The following is a 25,482-nucleotide window of genomic DNA, read 5'->3' on the forward strand; positions in this document are numbered from 1 at the left end:
AGGCTTTTGCAGCCGCTGGGAGTACCCGGGCACTGTGAACCCAGAGAGGTCAGGGTGGCGTGGGGACGCTTCGAGGAAACGCTTATTGGCTTTAGGAAGACTCGGCGCAGGCCAGGCCAAGCTCAGGGAGACTGCAGCAGTAGCCTCACGGGTGACCGCTCCTCTGTATCCTTTGTTTGCAGATCAACAAAAAACCACAGTGATTGAAAACGGGGAAATCAGGTTCAATGGAAAAGGGAAAAAGATTCGGAAACCTCGGACCATTTATTCCAGCCTGCAGCTCCAGGCTTTAAACCATCGCTTTCAGCAGACTCAGTACCTGGCCCTTCCTGAGAGAGCTGAACTGGCAGCTTCCTTAGGACTGACACAAACACAGGTAATTCCCGAGAAGCCCGAGTATGCCTGAAATGCTGACCCCACTTTCAGATTGGGCAGGGAGCACATCAGGAGGAACTCTTGGCCTAGTCAACCAAGGATGGAAGGAGCTTAATGACAAATGCCTTTGCTCCAGTTACGCATTTTCCCGGGACAACACAGTTTGGAATAAATGACCTGGTGTTGAATACTGGATTGGATTTGCACATCCTCCCAACCCTCGACGACCCCACCCCAGCCTAGTGTCCTTTGGTGACCAAACTGATAGTTTAATCGAGTTCTATTCCAGAGTAGAACAACACAAAAGAGAACAAGCAGGAGAAAGAGAAAAAGATGTTCAGGTCAGGAGACAGAATAAGACCCATGTTTCTTAAGGATCTTTTTGTGGGCCCTGGGACTTAATAAGGATTTCAACTCATTGGCATTGAAAGAATTATGAAGTGAAAGGGGGGTGTGTTAGCCAGACAGGCATAGGTTCCAATAGGATTTAGTAAGGCGACCAAGGTGCAAACTCTTCATCCTAGGATGCGTGAGGTGAGTTCTTCTGAAAATTGCCATAAACTCAGTGGTTAAATCGTCCTGGTTGACTGGTTGATGCAGGCTAAGGTGCCTCCCTGGATCACAGAACTTGGGAGCAATGGCAGAGCTGGAGATCAAAGAGAAACGTGCCCAAATTACAGCAGGTGAAGCCTCAGTTAAGTACAGTTGCCGAAGTTCTCCTGTCCTACTAATTTGAAAGACATATGGGGCATTTCAGACTTCACAGGAAGAGGTTTAGGCAGGTGTATTAGGACCCTGGTCATAAAGCCAGGCTGCAATCACCTGTGGTTTTTGTCCTTGTCGATTAACTTAGCTGCATGGGGTGGTAGGCCTCATCTGAAATGGGTGATCTTCAGCAAGGGGACTTCAGGTTTTATGAGATGCTTGCTGGGGAGTGATTCTATGGTGCCTTAGAACAGATGCTCCTCAAGGTCTTCTCTTCAATTCAGCCTGCTTTCTCTTGCCATGTTGCCACTGGGACCATGTATAAAGGGATTCCTGCTACTCAGTAACTTGTATTCCTCTTGGAAAAGCAGACTCCTAAGGCTAAGTAATTTTAAAGGTAAAGGAAGCTGTACCATAGAATGTCCTTTTTCAAATACAGTAGATCTGGGATGTTAGCTTAGATATGCTCCCGTCTTAGATTCCTGGTTCGCATTTAACTTTCCGGAGCCCTTTGACTTTTAGTGACTGCACTAACAATCATGACCACAGTTTGAGCAACATACAAAGTAGGGAACGAGTGAGGCACAGTCCCTAATCCCTGCAGGATTACGTCAGAAGAAAGATGCTCCATGTACAGTCTGTGGCATATGCAGTATATGCATAGGTATGGTCAAGGCATTTGGTTATAAATGTACAGGCTTTCATCTGTTCTTAGTCATTTGCTCACAGTACATGCAGAGATGCCAGACTATTTGAGGAAGTGCATTCAGTTGGCTTTCCGTTTAAAACTACTCCTTTAGACTTTGAACCCAGCTATTTCATTTGCCTTTATTCTTGTTTTATTGTTATTTATGCTGTTGTTTCAAACCTAGGCTTGCATCTAACTGAAGAGTTACAATGACTTTAGGTATCCAGACAAGATACCAAGTAAATGGCGGGGGTGGGGTGGGGTAGGGGAGAGGGGAGCGGCTAGAAAGAGGTGGAGGAAGGCGGGGTCTTGAGGGCTTGGCGTTCGCGGGTTTGGTTTTTTTTTTTCTCCCAGCTATAGGCACCGGTTCGATGTTTTTCGGGCCTAATGATCGCTGCTGCGTTTCGTTCCAGGTGAAGATATGGTTTCAGAACAAACGCTCTAAGTTTAAGAAACTGCTGAAGCAGGGCAGTAACCCGCATGAGAGCGACCCTCTCCCGGGCTCAGCGGCCCTGTCGCCGCGCTCGCCGGCGCTGCCTCCAGTGTGGGACGTTTCCGCCTCGGCCAAGGGCGTCAGTATGCCCCCCAACAGCTACATGCCCGGCTATTCGCATTGGTACTCCTCTCCACACCAGGACACGATGCAGAGACCACAGATGATGTGAGTTATCCGAGGGAAATCGATACCCTAGGGAAACGTCTGAACAAGGCAAGGAGGATCCAGGACCTGCTTGCATCTGCCAAACCGAGCCAAGGAGCAGGCTTGGGAGGACTCTTATGTGTGGCCAGACCGTCTGGGTGCTTGCTCCTCTCTCTCTCCTCTCCCTTCCCCTCAGCCTCTCTCTCCTCTCTCTCTCTCTCATTCTCACTCTCACTCTCTTCCTTTTTTTGCCTCCCTCCTTCCTTCCCACCTTTTTTTTTTTCATTTCCTTTCTTCATCTGCCTTTTCCCTTGAGCAGCCTCAGTAATTGATTTTGCATCTTAGAGAGAGAGAAGGAGAGATAGAGGTAGAGAGAGGATGGGGGGGGGACTGGTTTCTGTGCCAGCACTCCTGAAACCTCTCACTGTAAGGATATTTTCCTTTACCCCTTGGGATCCAGGCTCTGAGCCTCTTTTTCTCTTTGGGAGTATCCATCAAAAGGACTTTTTTTAACAGACATTTTCCCCCACCAGAAGAATCTGCGCAAACATGGCAGCGTTTTTACTTGTTTAATGAACTTACGACATTACATGATGAAAGAGAAGCATTTCGGACTCCTGCATTTTTATTTACAATCCCAGACTGACAAAGAAAGAACGAAAGAAAGAAAAAAAGAAAGAAAAAAGAAAGAGAAAGAAAGAGGGAGAGAGGGAGGAAGGAAGGAAGGAAGGAAAGAAAAAAGAAACCCTCACATAACAGCCCTACTCTAAGGAAAAATCAGCTGTAAGATTAGAACGTTGCCACAGAGGGAACGCTGCATGTTTTATCAAAATGCAATGAGCAAGAAAGATGATTTAAACAAAACAAAACAAAACCACTTTTCCCCCACCCCTGCCCCCAAACCCTGAACTGGAATGAGGAAAGACAGAGGAAACAACCAAAATCACCATTCTATTGCTTTGACATCTTTACTAGGTGAATTGGTGGCATTCACTAAGCTAATAGGGACATTTATATCAAGAAACATTTCTGTATATATTGTTGAATTTTAGTTGTACATATACTTTGTATGTTTTTGTCTTCTTTCATATATGGAGTAAAAGCCACAAAACGCTGGGAGTGTCCTGTATATTTCTCTCTGTGTGTCTCTATCTCACCACCCCCTCCTCCCTCCCTCCCAGTATATTTTCTATCACTCTTAAAAGAATTCCTATTTCCTAATATGGGAAACCCTATATATAAACATCAAATGCCTACAAAGATAGCAGTTTGCAGCACTGGCCTTTGTCTTAAGTACTTTAACATTTACCATGGATGTTTTCTCAGCTTCCTTTATATATTATAGTTTTATTGTAATTTCTACACATTTATCTATTTTAAAAAATCATTAGAATGATCTAACCCCAGGTTAACCTCTAGACATCCAATAGTTTCCAGTGCTGACACTGAGTATTCTCCTTTCCCTTTCCTCAGCCAAAATAATACAGCTGTATTTGTCTTTGTTTGGAAGCAGCTTTTTTTAACAAAAAAAGAGGAAAGAATAAAAGAAAAAAACAGAAAGTAAACGCACAGTTATGACTACTTCATGTTTACAACCCTTTGCAAGCTAGCTAGATAGGAAAATACACGATCCTGGAAGAAATACATCCTTCCGATCTTGTGGAAAGCACAGAAATAATGAAAATGAAAAGTCCTTTCGTCACACAAGCAGGAAGCCCCATACTGCGAGAATTAATGGCTACAGACCTGGGCATCCTTCAAATTATGAACCTTGAAACCACTGAGCCATTTATCAGAAGTCAATAGAGATACTCAGAGTGCTCCATATAATGACAGCGACATACAGTCGTGCAAAAGGACAGTCACTATAATTAGACACAAAGCAAAGACTACTTACCAATATACCCGTTCCTTTTTTTGTTGAGCAACTTCCACGCTCAGTCAGTCTTCAGAATGGTTTAAAACCGATCAGTCTTGTCATTTTCTAGCATTCGTATTGTTACATTAGGAAAAATGTTTTCTTTTCTTTTTTCCCCCTTCCTACTGTGAAACTTTGGGTTCGTAGCTCCCCAGGATCAATTCTGAACAAAGCCTCCAGCTGCAGTGCCATCCAATTTGAAGCAGACATTGGGGACAATTTAAGGTTTTTATCCACAAGAAGGTTTTTTTCCATTCTCTTAAATGCAGCCATAATTAGAGTAATTTTTCATGTAGCCCGCTGATTACAGCGTTTTTACCGTCAAAGATAATTACCTGTAATTTTCTTCCACTTTTAATACTAAAAAGCCATCTTTATTTAGATTCAGGAACAGGAAAGGCGAAACAAAAGAGGGAAATTATTCTGTTATTCATACACAAATTGCAGAGACGTAGGACCTAAAATTGAAAATTAACCAAAATTATAATGCTGAAAAGAATGGAAGAGGCTGCAGAAGTACAGCTGGTAGTGGGGCTTTGCTGAATTATTCAAATTACGTTAGAGAGAAAGCTACCATACATCGAAACCAACACTAATTTTTCTTGAAAAAAAAATTCACCAGACACATGCCAAACCACTGTGAGTGCATGGAATTCTGAAACCCAGAAAATGCATTTTAACGCATTGGAGGTGTTATCATGTTGCTCCTGTCTCGTTCTTTCTACCTCTTAAGTTTAATTAAACAGGAAGTTCTACCAAGGGGTCCTCCCCAGAACTGGCTTTTGAATTGGGCTTCCTCTGGGTCCTCTGAACCTCAAGGGTTAACATTTTCTCTCTTTAGAATGTATTGACCCCATAGTAAAGTGATTCCCCAGAGAAGGGTTGGTAGGAGGGGCGTACGCGAAGGCAGCGCCCAGTCTCGGTGCCTACTACGCCCCCCCACGTTCGAACTTCCCCGGAGTTCGAGTTCTAGAGCCTCGTTCTGACCATATTTTCCAAGTAAAAAAAAGAACAGTAGCTGCATGGGCGGTGAGGGTGAAGGGGAAAATTCCTTCTCGGCGCCAATAAGCATCTCATTATCTTTTGACACAATTTCGTCCAAAGGTTCCCGCTGGAGAAAGGCCTTTCTGCATTGGGGTGAGGGAACCAAAGATTTCTCAGGCTCCTGCATTTAACATCTCTAGCTGCTTCTAGCATCTACTGGGTCAGGAAACAGCGTCATCTATAGATAGAACTGCACCGCTTCTTGCGAGGGTCTTCCTCGGGTGCATTCCTAAATCAAACTGGTTCCCTGGCTCCGCAGCTCGGCTCCGCGTCTCAGCCAATCGTGCCCCTCCAACCCCAAGGTCGCGGCGTTTGGGCCTCGTGGGCAACAGCTCTACTATCGGCATCCCACCCCTTCCCCCTCCCCCCACCCCCAGCTTGAGGCAAAGGCACCACAAAGCAGCCCTAAAGGGTTTCAGAAGCCAGTTATTCCGGAAAACTTTCTCCCAAATGGAGGAAGGCGTCAAAGGGGCTATAAAGTCGAGAGATTCAGACTACACCTGCCGTTGCCGATGTCCGCATACCCGTGATGCTAAAGGAGCACTTGTCGCGAACTCCGTTTGCTCTCTCAACGCCCGCAAACTTAAAATCATCGCCACATGTAAAGACCTCAATGGATTCGTCTAGGACTAGCTTTGAGTAACAACTTTTCAAATATATTTTAGATTGGAATCTCCAGAAGACTCCCTCCATACCTTACAGAAACCCGGTCCATTTCCCAGTCTCTAGTCACAAGCTGCACCAAATATCAACAACACAGAAAGCAAGAAAGACAATCGAGTGCTTAAGGATCCCATTCTCACCCAAATCCTTTTACTCACCAGAACGACCACCCTTCTACTGTTAAGGGCGATAAAAGGTCAGAATTCAAAAACATCTCTAAAGCAAAGTTGCAGTCCATAATAAATCACAGCAGCACCACATATAGATTGGAAAGTGTGAGAAGAGAAATATGAACTGTGTCTTGAAGTATGCAAGAAATAAAAACTTACCCCCAGTGAATATCTCTTAAGCAGTGATCAGGGTCTAGAAATCTATACTGAACAGAAGCAGAGGAGAATATTTTTCTGAGTCTCAGGGCAGAAGCTCTTTCTCTATATTCTTGGTTGAGTGAGCACATCCAGGTGTGAAATTGTTTGCACACCCCAGCACCTCTTATATTGCCAGCAAAATTAGCTGTTATTACTGTCACTGTTTAGTGATGGTTAGCGTGATACAAAAAAAAAAACTGCTGTAATCAAGACCTGGCGCATCTTTGCAAATTACAGATAATTGTAAACGTCCAGATTATGATAATAGCATCCTAATCCAGCCTGCAATATAATTATTACAGAGTGTTACATCTGAAACTGTCCAGTAGGGCTAATTCAGCCATTATTTAGACCCTATTTTTGCATGGCAAATGGGTTGCTGAGTTGAAAATGTACGATTGTAATTTCACAGGGCACTCAATGAGTAATGGTATAGGAAGAGGAAAATACAAAAGTGAAATGTGAACAGTAGCGATCAAATCAAACCCAGAAGGACAAAAGACTGATTCATATGGAAAAAGAAGAGCGGGAATTAAGAAAATAGCAGATCAGTGGTCTGAAGCATTACGTGTCCAAATCTTCAATATGTGTAAGGCTGATGTGTTTGCAAGGGCTTCTACATCTGCTGCTGCCTGGAGTCTGAAATAATTTTTCTTTCTTTTTTTTTTTAACTTGTCTTTCCCCCCCTTCCCCCTTCTCTCTCCTAAGGCATTATCTTCACTTAAAAACAAACAAAAAAAGTGCCCCTCCCCCAAGCAAAGACCATTTGTCAATTTCACAATTGTCTCCATCAAGGCAGCCTCAGAATGTGCCTGTCATTTGTTTATGAACATTTTAAAAAATGAATTTGCAATCTCTCTTGTCATCAGAGCCAAACGCCCTGGGTGTTTGTAAGTGTTCCTAAGCTTCATCTCCATTCTCTTTCACTGGGAACAAGTCACTGAGAGTTCTAAAGGATATTAGCAGAAAATGTATTAATTGCTGCTAATTAAATAAAACCGGCTGGGAAGCTGTCTCCTCCACTCGGCTTCGCCGGCTGTTGCCTTTAATCCTATCACTAACTTTTATTAATTAACACTCCCCTTCTCATGTAAACCAGTCCAGCTGATTCTTTTGCTACAAGTCACTGATGTACTTCTTTCTGTATTCCAGAAAGTCTGGTATTTTTGTTAAAGAACTGTCCCTGCCCTAGATATGGTTGTAAAAGAGCAAGGTCAGTCTCCTTAAACTATGGAGGGACTGAGGAGAGAGGGAGTTGGAGAATTACAGCAAGTGAGTCTGGAGAGAGGCTGAGGCGCTGTGCTGGTTCCAGAGTGAAAGCAAACCTTGGGTTCCAGCTGCTACCTCCTGAGGATGAGGAGGATGAACCCCAGCCAGGGTGAAACTTCTGGAGTCCAATTCTGGTTCCTGGTGGGGATGTCCTGGTCGGGGACACCTAAAGCCCACAGATTCCCAGGAGTTCAGTTTTCCCACCATGAGCACAGAGAATTTCCTGGGCATCTTTTTCAGCCTGTAGGACAGTGTGGGAGGATTCTCCCTCCTCCCACCACCTCACAGACCCTGGAGCTGCCCAGCCAGGGCCACCCTGCAGGGTGGCAAGCAGGCTTACTAGCTCCTGTGAATTTAAGGGCAATAATGAAATGTCCCCTGTTTAGTGACCCCTGTTTATAGATGAAAGTTGAGTCCATATCCTGCCTCTTCCCCCGCCCTCTTCTCCCATCTTGCAAATGACAAACGGCAGAAATAGTCCTTGAATGACAACAAGCTTCCAGTGGTTTCTTGTCGCCTTTCCAAGAAAAAAAAAATGCTTTAAAATAAATCATAGCTTGGGTACTGTCTACCGCCCTTCACCTCCACCTACTTCTTTAAAAAAAAGTACACTAGACTGTGCATGGTGGAGATTTGACAGAGAATCCTCACTGAAACTTGTGTGTGTGTGTGTGTGTGTGTGTGTTTGTAGAATGATGTTATGAAGCCATTTTTTCCCCTTCCTGTGGCGAAAGGTCGTAATGTGTGGTATTTCACGGTTTTATATAAATTTTGGTTTAGGATGTGGAACAGACTCAATAATACGTGCGTTTTTGGCAAAGAGACTCCTTCGGATCCCCATAAATCAGAAGTAAATACGAAGTCCCAGCGAACAAAAGAGCAGAAACAATGGCTGCAAATCAGGACTCTCTTCTCTTTTAAAGAGAGATTCATGTAAATTCCCTCGGTTCCTATCTTTACGGTTAGAGCTCGACCTATAAAACAGGTTATTACATTACAGCCGGCAGCCCTGGATGATTGAAAGGGAAGTCTTCCCCCGCCCCTCCGCAGTCGATACTCTTGTGTGTATACTTTCTGCCCTGTACCACAGGGGAACCTAAAGCTTGTCAGATGCAAAAGAAAACGCGGATCCGGCGGGGGTGGGGCGGGGGTGGGGGGACGGGGCTGCGTAGAAAAATATGTAGCCAATCCCATATGTGCTACCACTATTTGGGCTGTTTTCGAGGCCCAGAGTTCGCTGGGACCATGGAAAAACCAAGTACAGTGTGCAGCACGCGCAGGCAACCTGGGAGCGCGAGCCGCAGCGCCCCCTCCCCAACCTCCCGGGAGGCGGGAACCTCCGCCCGGCCGCTGTGGGAGGGGTGCTTAAGGGCGGAGGAGAGGGGTGACCGCAGGCGGATCCGCCGGTGTGGCGCGCTTCCCAGAGGTGCCGGAGGGCGTCTGTCCTCAGGGCGTGCCTCCGGGGAGGGCTCGAGAGCTCGGGGTTGGCGGGATCCCAGCGGCCGGCGGGAGGCGCGCGATCCGAGGGGTTGCGGGACGGGGCGGGGAGGGGGTGACGGTTGGGGAGCCCTAAAGGTCCCTCTCTTCGAATAAAAGGAGGCGCTGGGGGGCGTGAGAGGGCCAAGGGTCAGCGTTCCAGGAGGCATCCCTCGCGCTTAGGGCTGGGGAGCTCTGGAGGCCGAGTGGTGTCAAGGTCGGAGTAAGCTTCAGAGCGCGCTGGGAGGAGCCGAGCACCGCCTGGCCTTGGCGCGCTATGGGCGACTCCCAGGACGGCGCGGCCGGGACGGCGCGAGCCGTGGGGCGTCCGGTGGGATCAAAGAAGCCAAAGGAGGCCAGCCGGCGCGTCTGGGATTGTGGGATAAGGGGCGGGAGAGAGAGGATTGTCATGGGCGGGGAGATCCCGGCCTAGCCTGTGCCTGTGTCATCGGGAGGGTGTGCGTGCGTGTGTCGCTGTGCGGGTCAACACGCTCCTGCCCGAGGCCGAGACATGGGTGGATCCGAGTGTGGGTGGACAGGCTCCCGGGTGGGTGCCCCAACCGGAGGGAGAGAGAGGGAGCGAGATCAAGGGCAACGAGGTCTGCGGGTTCCTCTGTGTGTGTGTCTCAGGCCCTGTGGCTCAGCACTGGAGCCGCCTGGCACCCACAGGAATGCGGCTTCTCTCGGCTCCCCAGGCCGCCCCCTGTTCCACAAGGAGGTGGCCGCCAGGAAAAAGGGCGGGGGAGTAAGGGCAGAAATCCGCCTAGCCCAACGCGAGCCTCAAACAAAGGCCAATTTATCTGCTCTTTTACACGATGGCCCAGGAGGCGGACAGGGCACCAAAGAATCATACTGGCCCTGGCTGCCAGCATGCCCTCGGCCTCCTGGGCTTTGTGAGGTGGTCTGAAGATGGGGATAGGAGCTTGGGAGTATGGGGGGCGCGGTGAAGAAGCTCACGGAAAAGAAAATTAAATGTTGGGGTGAGCTTGACATCTCGGGAGCACTAGACTGAGAGCTTGGCAAGTGGGGACCGGAAGGGGCAGGCAGAGGTCAGGAGAGTGGGGTCGGGCAGACCGGGACTATGCTGGGGAGTGGTACATGTTTATATTAGATATAGGGATAAACAATGGTGAGAAGGAGGAAGGGTGGAAGCCAGGGCAAGGGAGAAGAACATCACACGGATATTTTTAGCCTTTGCTGAGGATCTGTTATTTTTACATCCTTGGGCGCAGGACTGCAGGGAGTTAAATTCCCCAGGGAGAATCCCCGCGGTGCCAGGGAAAACCCGCTGCAGACTGGTTTGCCAGAATATTTTCGTCCACGGCTCCCGGACCAAGTTATAAAAAAAAAAACCGCGAGAGAGAAGAGGCCATTGCGAGTGGAAGAAGTGAGGTTAGCACAGGGAAGGAATCCTGAAACCTAGTCTGTCCGCGCGGCGTCATGCGTGCCCGCGTCGCAACGAGGCTCTCGTGTCCTTAACAACAAGCAGTGTCAAGGCTGGGGGTGGCGGGGTGGTCGTTAAAGAAGAGCTTCCCTCTTCTTTCCGGGAAGAGTCCGAACTCGCGCTTCCCTCCGCTTGACCGCGCCGGCCGATCGGGGGTGGTAGTGAAGGGATCCCCTTTTCAAAGCAGGAGAGAGGAGGGGAGGTGATGAGGACGGCTGGAAAAATATCTGCCCTCTCCACGTGTAGAAAGGTAAAGAGTGTGCTTCAAGAACATTCTTGCTACTCAGGCCCCCAGTGGGTGCGCCCCCTCCAGCCTTCGCGAACACGCACCCGGGGGCGGCGAGGGGTGCCAGCGCAGGGGGAAGCTGGCGCTCGGAAACCGCGGCGGGTGGGGGGGGCGGCGTTTCTTTCAGCCGGATTCACCAGACGTAAAGCGCTGGCTCTCGGTGCAATGGAAACTCCCGCACGCCTTACAAGCCAAGAATGGAAAGCAGGAAATGGATCCCTCTACCTTTCCCCCTCATCCTCCTGTTCTTTGCCAGCGCAGAAAACAAAGTGGGCTCCGCACGGCTTTCCCCCAAGCGCGTCGCCATCCGGACCTTCTTCGGAGAAAGGAGGGCTGGAGGGGAACGAAGGGGTGGGGTGGGGGCGAGAAGCTTCGAGAAGAGAAGCGCTTTGGGGGTGGGGGAGGAGGAGGGGTCCACAGCCTTGGCCGCGGCCCATGCGCCGCCCCGGAGCCAGGCAGGGTGCCTCTTAAGACCGGCAAACCATCAAATCCCCTCAAGGTCTTTCTAAATTGGCAGGCTAGAAAGGAAAGGGGAAGGGAAGGAAGGAGACGAGGAGAGGAAAGGAGAATGAGAGAGAAAGAGAAGGAGAGAGAGCACACAGGTAAATTCCTCTCAGGGCACACAGCGTGCCTTTTCAGGTCTAGTCTCCCAATCCTGGAAGAACCTTCTCAGAAGTCCTCAGATGACAGAATGTAAATTTTTACGTTCTAATCTTCCCCCCACGCCCCCACTCCCACCCAAGAAAACTATTTTGTCAAATTTATTGCTGCTGACTTCCTAGCTGTAAAATATATCTCACGCATCTTGTAATTTCCAACAAACGATTTCCCTTGGTATCCCAAGGAAACAGAGTCAGGCGAACTAAAGGACAGTCAAAAAGACACCCACAGTTCAGGCCTGGGAGTACAGCTCTAGACCCGGGCTGTAGCTCTGGTCACACTGTTGATGTCTGTATGCAGAGGTGCAGGGAGAAGGACGCGACAGAGGCCAGGGTTGCTGCAAGTCCTTCGTTTCTGCCCCAGAGAAGCCTTCACAAAAGAGAAATCCCTGCAAACAGATGCAGTTTCCCATCGTTTGGAACCTGCTTTGCCACTGTCTTATGTAAAAGCAAAGCAGAGAGAGCTCCTTCCTGAAAAAACCAGAGCGGTAAAGAGGATGAAGGAAGTAATTTATGTTTGGAATATTGTCTCACATGATATGAATGAAATCAACACGGGGCCACAATACTTTCCTTCCTTTCCTCCACCTCATAATTCCCTCTCTTGGCAGAACGAATGCATCCCCCCTACACACACATGCCCTGCTTGGCCTACTGATTTAGGTCCATCATTGTTTTCAAGTCCTGTGATCCTTTCCTCTTGTGAAAGAGCTCAGATACATTTATAATCATACACTGAGTTCAAGGCACTACCATTTGCCACACTGCAAACATTTCAGGTTTTTTAAAAAATGTAATAGAAGGGGAAATTTCTTCTTTTTTTTCATTTTCTTATCTCTGGAAGCTCCCTTTGAAGGGAGTGTAATTTGTCTAATTGCTCTGGCAATACACAGAGGCTGATGGGGAGGGGGGCAGTCTCCACCATAATTGCTTTGAGCTTAGAATTCAGAGTGGTTATTGAGGGATTTCTGCTGCTTTCTTACACACAGGGAGGGCTGTATTTAGATTCCAGCATTACTTTCTACCTGAAACAATTTGGGGTTAAACTTAAAATTATCTAAACGTTTTTGTGGTTAGGCCAAAAAACACCTAAATGTATATTATGTGGCAGTACTCTAAACAGGCCACATATGTATATAGACATATAAAGTACAGCATCCAACGTATACACATCTACAGTTCTGCATCTACACAGCCCCCAGTTTCTGTCTTCCCTTTTGCCTTGTTGGATCTCTGCAGAGTTTGTCTTCCTTTAATTGTCTGCACAAAATGTCACTAGCCCATTATAAGTGGGGCAAATGGAGTATTTTTTAGAAGCATTTTGCTTTCATGGTCGAAATAATTTTATTTATCCAGAATATACAGTTTAATTCTTCTATCTACACTTATTTACATGGTTAAAATAACATTGAAAAAAGTCTTTTGAAAATTTGAGGTCATAGATTTCAAGGCACTATTGATAGTGTCCACAGTTGCGCAAAAAAAGTTCGTCTGTAAAAAAAGGGGGGACGGGGTCCTTTGAAATGCAATAACTTACATGCAAAAAAAGCTTTACACATGAATCTTTTTTGTTTTTGCTTTCCAAACTTCCCCATATGAATTCCTTTTTTTTTTTTTTTAAATGATTTTCTAAAACAGCAAAAACACAGTAGTCCCAAAAAAGACAGCAAGAGAAAGCGGCTGGTCTAATAGAGTGTCCCGGAGGCCAGCGCCAGCGGGTGCTGTAAGGAGCCGGGTGGCGGCAGGTGGGAATTGATTGAGCTGGCCGCGCTTGGGTACCAGGAAGCCGAGTTCTCCAGGTAGCTGGACGCGGGGGACTGGTTGGAGGTCGGAGGGTGGGCATGAGGGTGGTGGCTGAGCGAGCGGGACGAGCCCTGGGGCTCCCACACCGCCGGAGACTGAGGCGAGTTACACGCCATAGGGTCGCTGGAGCTGGGGCTGTGCTCCGGGGGCATCTCCCCGTTTTTCATGATCTTCTTGATCTTGGATCTTTTGTTCTGAAACCAGATTTTCACCTGGGTGGGGGAACAAAGGCACACGTTACCGGGACACTCAGAGGCTGCCCGCGCGCCTCCCCCAGGGTGGCAACTGGAGGCGATTTCGGCCCCCAGAAGGCCAAGCCCTGGCGTCTCCCCGCAGCTCTCGGCCCACGGTCAAGGGGCTGGGCCAGGGTCAAAGCCTGCATCTCGGGCCCCAGTGGGCGCCCTGTTGGCTGCTGCTGGGGCAGGACCCCCAGGCTTTTGTCTTTTGTTGGGGCCGGGGGAGGGGGCGCGAGTGTCCGCGGCCGCGAGCGCTCACGGGTAGGCCTGCGCGGAGCGCCTGCAAAGCGGCGCCACGAACGTCTCCAGAACAACCGCCAGGGCCCGGTGAGCTAGGGGCGCGGGACTGGCTACGCGAGCGTGCGCGAGTGTGGCGAACGAGGAGCGGTCTCCCCGTTTCCCGACCGACCCCTTTCACTCCCTCCTCGGCTCCGATGACATTCTTTATTCTTCCAAAGACCCCCGTGGGGCTGGGGTGGGAGTGAAGGGAACGGGACGATCCAGGGCAGATTTCCCCGTACAACCGCGCCCTCCCACCTCGGAAGGTCAGGCTGCTGCGGCCTAAAGCTCCGCAGGCGCAGGGCGTGACCCTTCAGCTCTTCTGGCTGCAGGCGACGTTCCCGGCTTGCGCGCGGCCTAAGACCACCGAGAGTCCGCCGGGCCCCGCTCATCCCGAGAGGCTCTACATTGTGCAGAGAACCAGACAGTTTCTCAAAGCTTCGAGAGTGTCCTAGAAACAACCCTCCCCTTGTTTCCAGCCTAGGAAACCGGCCCCTCAACGCCCGAGGCTCGAAGGGGTGGGGCTTGCATCTCGGGATGAACGCGGTCTCCATCCCATCCCTACCGTCGCACGGCGGCGACACCCGGCCTGACTCCTAGAGGGAAGGGCGCGGGGTCAGTGTCTTTCTGTCTGTGAGTTTCTCGCGGGCCCTATTGAATCGGCTCCAGCCCGCCGGGACCGAACCCCGCGGCCAAGCCAGGCTTGCAGCCCAGGCGGGGCTCTGGCCCAGCCGCAGCCGGATTTACCTGTGTTTGCGTCAGTCCCAGGGAGGCGGCCAGCTCGGCGCGTTCGGGCAGGGCGAGGTACTGAGTCTTCTGAAACCTTCTCTGTAACGCGGCCAGCTGAAAGCTGGAATAAATAGTCCTGGGTTTACGAACTTTCTTTGGTTTGCCGTTCACCATCCTCACCTCGGGCTCGGCCACTTCTTTCTCTAAATAATCAAAACAGACCCGGTTAGAGTTGTCGGCAGACAATGGCCCTTTTGCAGAACTTGCAAATACAGTCCTTGAATTTATTACCACGCAGCCTTCACTCTCTTTTCCCCATATCACCACCTTTGCTTCACGAGACCCCTCTCTCCCCATCGTGGAAAATCCAGGTAGCCTGATTAATTCCCTACTCTGTTTATTCAGGTTCTCCTGGGTTTGTGCAAGGCGCCTTGTACAGCAAAACTCCTTTCTCGGCGTCCGGGATTTAGCCCTTGCAGCGGTTCCTGCTTCACCCGGATTCGTTTTCAAGCCCACCCTGTGTTCACCGACGTTTCTTGGGTGAGTCTGGCCAGCCGCTCACGGGGATTCAAGGGGGAGGCCCCCGGGCCGCGGCCCTCCTGATGTCAGCGTCTGTTCGGGCGCCCGCAGAGGCCAGACGCATGGGCAGGGAAGACGCTAACCGAGGTCTCCAAAGTTCAAAGACCCACAAGCAAACTATGCTCCTTCAATTCAGCAGCAAGCCGTCCCAGCCGCCGCAGACAGAGGGCCGATTATGCAGCCCCCATAATCTCCCTGCAGATCTGCGAGGGCACAGATGTGTCTGGTTTCTTTTACAAATAGACTTAATAAGTTCTTGGCCAAAAGAAAAAAAATCTTTCATTTATGCACGAAGTTCAGAGACACTGAAAGGAACGAAGACACGCCTCCCCCCTCCACCCGCCCCCCCTCCCCGCAGTCTTTTAAAGTTTTTCAGGAGTTATAGTTCCAATACAATTTGAAAAGGAATCCGCGGTGGGGTGTTTTCGTAGGAAAGGGGCGGCAGGTCAGGACGAATTTAGCAGAATTGTGAGTATAGACTTGGGAGAAAAAAGACTCTCGGAACGCGTGTTTTACAAACGTGCCCTGGGGCCACAAGTCCCCTTTCACAAAAGTACCATCTTATCAAAAGTGCCCATCTCTGCAAGGGGCGGAGAACCTCTCCTCGGTGTGTGTGTGTGTGTGTGTGTGTGTGTGTGTGTGTATGTGTGTGTGTGTGGCGAGCTCCTAGGAGAGGAAGGGTGGAGGATGAGGGCTGTGGTCTCGATTCTGCCAGAGCAGGGGATGCTAATATTAGCAGGATTATTAATGTGCTGGTGGGAAGAGATCAAACCTGACCAGCAAAACCTCTCCTAGGAGACCTCATACCTCTCTTACTGCCCAAGCTCACTAACCCTCTTAAACTCTCCAACTAAGTTTCAAGGCAGATGCAAAAGGAGATGGGAAGGAGAAACAAATTGTAGGCATCTAAGGGAGAAGGAAAAAAGTATTGCTCCAATATCGTGACCCTTCAGCAACCCTCCTCCGCCTTCAAATGGCTTTTTGTTTTGGGAAATGCCTTGGAGAAACCGCAAGGCTCTCGGCGCGTTCTTCCTCTGGCGGGCTACAGCTCTCCGGCCCCCACCCCGCCCCGCGCGCTCCGGGTACCCGCACCACGCTGGCTCGCGGCTGCTCTCACACTAATCCCCGCAGAGTCTTTGAGGCAGCCTTCCACTCCCACTCCTCGAGCACGCTTACCCTAACATCCAGCAAATAACCTTCCGTTCATTACGTAAACGCCACTCAGGCTGGTTGATTCTTTCCTCTCTCTACCCCTACCCTCTCTCCAGCTTCGCCGGCTTCCGAACAGGCAAGCTGGGAATCCAGCGGCTGAGGGGTCGCCCGAGGGTACCAGAGAGGAGAGACGCTTGTCCGAACTCCCCCGCGGGCTTCCTCTACTAAGAATCTCTAAAATGCTGGCTCGGGAACCTCTCTTGGTTGCAGAGTCCCGGCCCCCACTCCCTTCCGCCGGGTGAGCCCGCACTGCAGTGGACGGCGCGGCCCCGGATCTCCCACCGCATCTCGCTCCTCCCTGATCCTGGCTCCCCCTGTGTCGGTCCCCACCCCCAGCCCCCGTACCTGGCTGGCTGGTGGCGCTCGGGACGCGGTTGTAGGCACCGCCGTACTGGTGGTAGGGGCTGGCGTAGCTGTAGTCGGCGTAAGCTTTGGCGGGGTAGCTGCCGGCGGCGCCGTTCACGCCGTGGTACTGGTACTGGTAGGGGTTGAGCGCTTTGCCGTAGGAAGCCGAGGTAGGAGAGCAGTAGCCATGCGGGGCTCCCCCCGTGGGGCTGTAGTAGTCGGAATCGGTAGCCGACGACTCGGGCAAAGTTGGCGATTCCTGAGATGGATGGTGCATGGCTGCGGACGTCTGGAACGGGGCTTGGAAGTCGCCGGATCGGATGCTGGGGACCCTTCTGTCAAACACTCCTGTCATCGCTCGCTGGCGGCGGCGGTTGTCCTTGTTGCTATGCGGCAGCGGCTGCCCGAGTTGGCCGTGGGGCTGCTCTGGTCTAAGCAGACATGGCTGTGGGAGCGAGGGAGGAGGAGGAAGAGGAGGAGGAGGAGGAGGAGAGGCGGCGGCGGCGGCGAGGAGGAGGCTGGGAGTCTTGTAGGCTCTGTCTCCGGCAGGCTGACTGCTGGCTGAGGCGCAGCACAGCCTTGGTTAAATCCTTAATTGCGCGCTTACGCACAGCGGGGTGGATCGGGTTCCATTGGCCAGGGCCTCAGGAGCAGCAGCAACACCCTAACTCGTCCAACTAGTTTTAGCACAACAAAGCATTGCTTAAAAAAAAGAGGGAGAAAAAATGAAGGGGGGGAGTGTGTGTGTGTGTGTGCGTGTGTGTGTGAGTGTTGTTACTTGCTGGGGGAAGAGGGGGTCCTCAGGCAATCTGTTTTCAGTGAATACTAAAGACAACGCAGAAGCGCCAACACCCAGCTCTGTACTGTCTGGAGACAATGTGTTCCAATCAGCAGCCTCAGAAAATGCACATGTTTTGGGGATGAGGTCGACCACGGTCTTTCCATGCTCTGCACCTCCCAGCCAGCCTCGAGCTGCATCAGGGGCGAATGTGGATTGAACACTAATATTGAAATGGGGAATCAAAGCAGGGTGGGGAGCAGGGATGTGGGATAAAGGTGAGAAGAAACTGATGAGAACAATATTTTTAGTGGGGTACTGGGAGCCAAGCTGTAATTTACATGTGTTGAAAATTTGTGATTTGGGAAAAGACAGACAAATTTGCAGCAAGAACTTCCTTTGCCCGAGATGAGTTATTTCTCAGACAAGGGCGAGACAAGGATGCTCAAGAATGCACTCTTAACGGCAGAGAGAGTTCCTGCAAGCCCACATCCCTACAATGACTTAAAAAATCGCTGTCTTAAGCACAAATAACTTAATGACTCCCAAATTGCTGGTCCCCAAGAGGAGCGGGCAGCCCCACACTTTGTTCGATATTCTAGTCTATTTGGATGCTGTTGGAATAGAGGATCAGTAATTCTGTGTTCAAAGATTCCTGCAAAAGTGAATGGTCTACTTATGACTTGTCCTCACGGGACTAATGGGAACCCCAAGCACACTGGGAAGTAGATAGATAGAAGTTCTTTGGGGAAGTTGGGTGAAGCCCATGGATTTCCCTCTTCCAGCTCCATGGAGGTGGCACTGAGGGCCTGCTTTTCCATTTCCCAGGGTCCGGATTCCTGTACCCTCAATCCCTTTATTTCTTGCAGTGAAAGCATCTTAGCTCATATGCAAAGGGAGAAAAGGCTCAGGAATCAAACGCTTGGTATTTGGGATCCAGAGTTTGCCTTTCACAAAGTGTCACTCTTGCTCTAGTGGTGATCTAGCTGGGAGTTTAGAAATTTAACATTAGTCAGTTTACCGCTACCCAGTTCCTCTCCAATAGGACACTCCAGGAGCTGGATTCTGATTTGGGCCCTCCCAGCACCTTCCTCCAGGGGTTCTAAGACCCGGAACCTGGGAGCTCCACCCGACATCCAGGGTGGAACAGTCTGGCTTCTCATCACCACCTCATCCCTTCCCCGCCCCACCCCCGACCCAACCGAAGAAGAAAACGTCTACATTAGTTGTGTCTAGTCTTAGTTTAGCCTCACTTTGGCTGTGGAGCTATTTTGGCCCAAAACAGCCTAGCAGGAGAGCCGAGGGGTGGGGGCGGGTCCGGAACTCGGAGCAGGAGGCCAGCCTCGCTCCAAAACTCCAAAGCCGAGCAGCCACATGTGCACCAACTCCCTGCCTCTGGGCGCCGTAAAACCACAGCTATTGTCGCATAGCCCTCCAGGGGCAACTTCAGCTCTGGCGCAAACAGGGAAGGGAAGGTGTGTGTCACAGGGTCCACAGCGCCCCTCCTCCCACACCCGCCCGAGTGCCTGCTTGTGGCCTGTGCCGCCCCAGACTCCTCTGAGATAGAAGCTCAGTTAAACAGAGCCAAGGCTGTCCGCCCATCCTCACCCCATGCTATGGATGTCGGCACGGCCGTTCACCCGCTAGGTTCTGGCTGAGAAGGACCACAGGGCTTCGGGGAAACACTACAGACCGCAGCAGGCTTGCAGCCCTGGCCTCTGCTCCGGAGTTCTCAGCGCCCATCGAGTCACCTTACACGCATCCTGCCGTTTAATTACACGAATCGCTTCCCCAAAGCAATGCCAGGGATGGTTCAAAGCGCCTCCCGGTTCGGGGAGCAGGCGGCCTTCCGCAGCACCCCACCGTATCCCCGCAGCCCCACCCTGGCACTCTCTACTTTTTATAGATTTAAAAGTTATTACGTGGCGGGAAATGAGGTCAATACCGTTATGCTAAATCGGGTGTTCGTAGCAATGTCCTTAGACCTTGCTGAGAAGGCAGATTCCAATCTGGATAGATTGGAAGCTGCAGAATTTGGACAAAATTTAGAAGTTCAAAATCCGTTGAAAACACAGTGTTACAAAGTTAAATTATTCTAGACCTTGCTATATTTCACTTTTCCTCCGACAAAAAAAAAAAAAAAAAAGACATTCTTTCCCATGTTTTACACAAGACAAAAAGGAGTGGGGTGAAAAGGAAGGATTTAACTTCTTTTTCTCCGTTCCTAAAGTGGTGGCCCTCACGCCAGACTCCGAGCCACTTGTGCAAAGGCTTCTGCTGGGTGAGGCCTCCAAACCTGGGTGTGTCTCTGAAGGTCCAGAGCATCGACTTGCTTGCTTTGTCCTGCTTCTTTTCTAGGTTGACCCCACTTCCCCCTACCCTTCCTTTTCTTAAAGGAAGCGGGAGGGAGAGGGAGCTCTAAGTTAAAAGGAGCCCGAGTCTGATCACAATACGGTCCCATTTCCTTTCACGTTAGAGTCATTGTGGCTTTGTGCGCGGCTGGCACCGGGCCTGGCCGGCGCTTCGGACCCACACTCTGGGCGCACACGTGTTGGGTATCCCGGCTGTCAGGGTAGCAACTTCTGCTGGTACTGTGGTGCTTGTGATACCAAGGCTCAGAACTTTGTTTTAAGGCCAGCGGGCCGGACGCTGTTACTTCTTTGAAAACCCACTGACAGGCCCAGCCGCGGAGAAACAGCCCCACGGCTTCAAACTTCTCCAGAAGTGCTCTCCTCACGGCGACACGTAGGAAGAATGTGAGTAATTTCATCTCCTAGTAGCCGAATTTTGCAAAGGGCGGGAGGCGGTGGAGGGGAAACGGGCCCTAAGAGTAGTGCAAGTCTTTACCACGAGCGCCACCCAGTGTCCGCGAGGAGCAGCGTGCAAATGGCAAACGCTTCCCAGGCTCACAGTCCCTGGCTGGACAACGCCCGTTTGTCCTGGGGTTCGAGTCGGCTACCACGTGGCTTTCCTTCTCTCCGCTTCCAGCAGATCTTTCTCTCCACTCCCACGCCCTTTCTTTCCTTTACGTTACTCCGTATACATTCATACTCTTCCCCTCCCCCCTCCAACCGGATCACTTTTTTTCTGGGTTTTAGCACGAAATCCAGCGATTTGGGGGCGTACCATGCTCTGGGATGACTGGAATCAATCGAGGGTGACCCTTGTTTCCTAGACAGTTCGGAAGAAGCAGGCTCTCCTCTAACTGGATGAGGCGCTGGAGAGACTGAGGGTGATTCACTACTCCCGGGAACTGGAAAGATGGTGCCACTCTGAGTTTGCAGGGAGAGTGCTTTGGAAAGGCGTGGCAGGGGAAGTGGGGGGGGGGATCATTTTAATAGCTGCTAACTCAATTTTTTCCCTCTGACCTATCTGGAAATCTACTTACTCATGGGTTTGCCAAAAGTAGAGCATCCTTTCCTTTGGGCTTGAAGCGCAGACAAATTACTGCACCTGAAAATATTTAGTTTATAAATTATGATCTTTTTAATATGGACGCTACTATTTTATTTAATTAAAAATTGTACTCATCAATTGGATGCACGAAATTCACGTAGATAAAGGACCTCCATAACATGACACTAGCATATATGCAAACTTGATGTAAACAAGTCTTCTTTATTTTAGAATTTTTTAAATCCGTGGACTACCTGTCTTAAAAGTCCTTTCCTTGGTTTGAGGTTTATTTTAGTTTTCATTTGCAGTGCTTTGTCTATTATTTTGTTTATCTGTCCAGCGAAAACTGCTCTGAGCAGTTCACTGTTATTATGTCTTTTTTTTTTTGCGGTAGGCGGACCTCTCACTGTTGTGGCCTCTCCCATTGCGGAGCACAGGCTCCGGACGCGCAGGCTCAGCGGCCATGGCTCACGGGCCCAGCCGCTCCGCGGCATGTAGGATCTTCCCGGACCGGGGCACGAACCCGTGTCCCCTGCACCGGCAGGTGGACTCTCAACCACTGCGCCACCAGGGAAGCCCTATTATGTCTTTATTGATCAGGATCCATCTAGAGTACTTTTCATCCTAGAAATCTCAAACACAAACACAGCTGGTTACATCATATGTTTTGTGGAGATAGATCTGAGTATTTTATTTACAATGGAGCTTCATTTTTCTTTGAGCTAGGGCATGAAGATCATTTAATAACTTAAGGTAAGAGCCCTGAAATCTTCAGTTTGATGTTTGTCTATAAAAGACACATTTCCGGGCTTCCCTGGTGGCGCAGTGGTTGAGAGTCCGCCTGCCGATGCAGGGGACACGGGTTCGTGCCCCGGTCCGGGAAGATCCCACATGCCGCGAAGCGGCTGGGCCCGTGAGCCATGGCCGCTGAGCCTGCGCGTCCGGAGCCTGTGCTCCGCAATGGGAGAGGCCACAACAGTGAGAGGCCCGCGTACCGCAAAAAAAAGAAGATAAAAGACACATTTCCATGAATTGCGATGAGATGAAAAAACAGGAGTGATGATTGCAAAAGTGGTGAAGTCTTTAAAAAATTTCACAAGTTGTTGTCATTGGTTTTGGCAACTCAGCTGAATGGCTTTTGTGTCTCTTGATAGAGAGCCAGGCATACTGGCTTGGAACTGACATTCAGAGGTGGTTCATCTTCTGAGTTAGCAAAACTGTTTAATTCCCCACCGAGGTTTAAAGTTCTTCCCGTGCACTTGTGAGACTGAACTAACTAGGCCCAAGCCAAAATGCTTTGGAGCCCATATGAATTGACAGTGAGGTCACCCAGGGAGGGAGGTGAGGGAATGGGGGTGTGGGGAGGTGATGGAAAGGATAAGTAAAAAGAAAGATTCCTCCCATGCTGAAATTAATTACTGTACCCCCCTGCCCTCAAGAAAAATGTGTTTGGAGTTAAAGAGCATCTCCAACAAAGTAATCTCAGAGGATTCACTAGCAGGCAATTATATAAATATTCTGAATAAATTAAAAACCCCCAGAGGGGGAAACTATTTTCCGCTTAATTCCAAGCTAATAGGACTTTTCAGTCTATTTCCAAATGATAGTGCAGATCATAGACTTTGGCAGATTTTGTTTTTATAATTAAGACATTAAAATGTGTTTATTCATTTAACTTAAACATAACTGCTTAGGAAAAGGCCTTAAGTATCCACTCAAATCTATTCTCTATGAGACAAATTTAATATACCACAGCTGAAAACACTTCAAGTTCATCTAAGTAGGAAGTAAATGGGATTATATTATTATAAGTCTTTGCAAACTGAAATTGAGCCATATTCTTCCTCCTAAACTCAGATTTCATCTTCTTGAAAAGAAGGTTTGGCTGTGACACTATTCTTTATTCTTCTTAAAGATACATAAATTCCAATTAAAAAAATACCCCTTGTGGAGTTAAAAGAAAAGTAATCGGCAGACAGGAATTCAGAGCAATGATCCAATTTTGGCAAGGAGATAGCAAGAGTGAAGCTTAAGTCATTTTTAATAACATTCTAATTCCAAGATCAGTTTAGAATTTTAAAGTTCATTGATCCTAAGCCACTGTGTTTTTATGATCTGACAACACTGTATGCAAAGGTGTAAAAAATCACTTCTAAAGTCAAATCCGTTCAGATTATTCAATCACTGTGAGCTGGGTTAAAACTTGGCCCACAAATATATGCACTCAGATGGGTAATACAGTTTTATAGATATTTTTGCACCCTGTCTTAATTATATCATTTTAATAGATTAAAACAAACAGCAAGAAAACACCAAACCTTTTTGTACAGCTGTGTTTACTACCTTATACCTTTTGTAAAGAGAAAGATTCTTAAATAGGCAACCCCAGCCTGAGATAAGAGGTTTCCCTGCTGTGTTACACAGCATAATCAGTGGAAGGCACAGTGCCCACCTGGACTTGCATCCCTCTGAGCTCCTGCAGAAGAAAATAAAGGCAACGGGAAGGAAAAGTCAATAGCTTTCCAAGTGAAGTGTAGCTGACAGCAATGGAGTCCTTTTTTAAAAAAATTGTGGACAGAAAAGATACCTTACCCTTCTTGTACCCAGAATCTTAGTAATAGTCAACTTATATAGACCAAGTGCAGTTAAGCAGAATTTTTCTTTTGCAACACCAAGTCTTAGTTTTATTTCTCTTTCTCAACACAGCAGACTCTTAGATGGTGCATTTAGCAAAGTACTGTAAACATATACATTCATATAATTTATTGCTGCATCCTGGGTTACAACTTTGCGTATGTGACTGCAGGTTCCCAGTGGTTTGAGTGCATTTTCTCAATTTTACCCCTGAATGATGTATGCATTTTAACTGGTTACTTCGGAAATCAGGCAACACTTTGGCTGCTACTGCAACTTTTCAACAGCCCTCATTTTGCAATCAACATACTATGTGTCTGCATGCACTATTGTTAGTTTTCTTTCCTCTTTTTTTTTTTTTTTTTTTTGGACTTGAGAGAGCTTTTTAATGGAGCTTTTTATTAATTAATTAATTTTTGCTGGGTTGGGTCTTCGTTTCTGTGCGAGGGCTTTCTTTAGTCGTGGCAAGCGGGGGGCCACTCTTCATCACGGTGCGCAGGCCTCTCACTATCGCGGCCTTTCTTGTTGCGGAGCACAGGCTCCAGACGCGCAGGCTCAGTAGGTGTGGCTCACGGGCCCAGCCGCTCCGCGGCATGTGGGATCTTCCCGGACCGGGGCACGAACCCGTGTCCCCTGCATCGGCAGGCGGACTCTCAACCACTGCGCCACCAGGGAAGCCCTCTTTCCTCTTTTTTAAGAAAAATATTTATTTATTTGCACTATAGTTAATTTAAAATTGGGTTGGAGGAGTAGGTGAAATGGGTGAAGGAGATCGGAAGGTAAAACATTCCAGTTATAAAATAAATATCATGGGGATGTAATGTACAGCATGGTGACTATAGTTAATAGTATTATATTGCATATTTGAAAGTTGCTTAAGTGCTGTCATAACAAGGAAAAAAATGTAACTGTGTATGGTAATCAATGTTAACTAGACTTACTGTGGTGACCATTTTGCAGTATATACAAATATCAAATCATTATGTTGTATACCTGAAACTAATATAAGTATCAATTATATCTCAATAGAAAAAATAAAATGGGGTTTAGGGATATCTGGAATTTTACTTACAAGTTCCAGGAATGCTTGGAACTGTAGAGGGTAAAGATACTTCTTTTTTATGGAACTCTGGACTTCAGCTAGCCACAGAATATAAACGGATATTGTATTAAATCCTCTCCTAGGAAAAAAAGAAGTGAAGATGGAAATCAACAAATTAAATAAACGAATAACTGACAGAGGCTAGAGTAGCTGTATTCATACATGAAGAAATTCAGAATATACTGTGGATGCACTCTTCTTTCCCTACACTTTTCCCTTACCTCTTTTGTTATTTGAGTCTCTTGCTGCTTCAGGGGTGTACTGTCATAGCTTTTTCACACTTGCTGTTTAAGAGTTTCAGACACTTTCAGGGTCATGTTATAGAGTAACTGTGCTAGGTCGCTGGTAGTTAACTTACATAGTAAACTTAGAGAGGATAAGGAGAATTTTTTAGCATTGAGAAAAAGAGATGAACCAAAGAGCTCATCTTTGCTACAGTGATAACATTTTTAATAGAATTATTCCTGAAACAAGTGAGTTAGGTGTAAAACTGGTGATTTTAGTTAATTTAGTAATTAAAATCACCTGATAATTTCCCCTTAACTTGCAAGAACAGTGGAAAAGATTGGAAGAGAAGTAGAAGGATGGAGAACAACAGGATAGAAACAGCCAGGCATTAATGACCACTCTTCTGTCTCTGAATTAGAATAGTCATTGGGGTGGCATTTAGGAAAAGCGTGTGTCCACCCAAGGATTGTTTTTTGGGGAGCACTTCCCAGAGAGTTTGCAATAAATGGGGTAGAAGTTGCTGATGACAGTTCTGTTCTTTGTGACTTTCTTTTCCTGGGTCATTAAAATTCAACGTGACCCTAAATATCACAGTTTAGGAAAACATTCTCTAAGTTTTCCCAATA

At 48.6% G+C, this 25,482-nt stretch overlaps 2 protein-coding genes across 2 annotated transcripts in view; one reads left to right on the forward strand and one right to left on the reverse strand.

Moving 5' to 3' along the window:
• DLX6 (distal-less homeobox 6) overlaps positions 1-2,448 on the forward strand; it is a 3,958-nt gene extending 1,510 nt beyond the window's left edge. The window contains exons 2-3 of the mRNA XM_032643731.1: positions 183-376; positions 2,182-2,448. Of these exons, the coding sequence (XP_032499622.1) occupies positions 183-376; positions 2,182-2,433 (446 nt within the window). The 3' untranslated portion in view covers positions 2,434-2,448. The remainder of the gene's footprint in view (positions 1-182; positions 377-2,181) is intronic.
• A 10,412-nt stretch (positions 2,449-12,860) lies between these two features.
• Positions 12,861-17,272, reverse strand: DLX5 (distal-less homeobox 5). The gene is made up of 3 exons (XM_032643295.1): positions 16,719-17,272; positions 14,601-14,785; positions 12,861-13,550 (listed from the first exon to the last, which is right to left on the reverse strand). The coding sequence occupies exons 1-3, from the start codon at positions 17,071-17,073 to the stop codon at positions 13,221-13,223; spliced, it is 870 nt and encodes a 289-aa protein (XP_032499186.1). The 5' UTR covers positions 17,074-17,272; the 3' UTR covers positions 12,861-13,220.
• Positions 17,273-25,482: the final 8,210 nt, after the last annotated feature.

The sequence above is a fragment of the Phocoena sinus genome, chromosome 9, assembly GCF_008692025.1.
Source record: "Phocoena sinus isolate mPhoSin1 chromosome 9, mPhoSin1.pri, whole genome shotgun sequence".
NCBI classification, from domain to species: Eukaryota; Metazoa; Chordata; class Mammalia; order Artiodactyla; family Phocoenidae; genus Phocoena; species Phocoena sinus.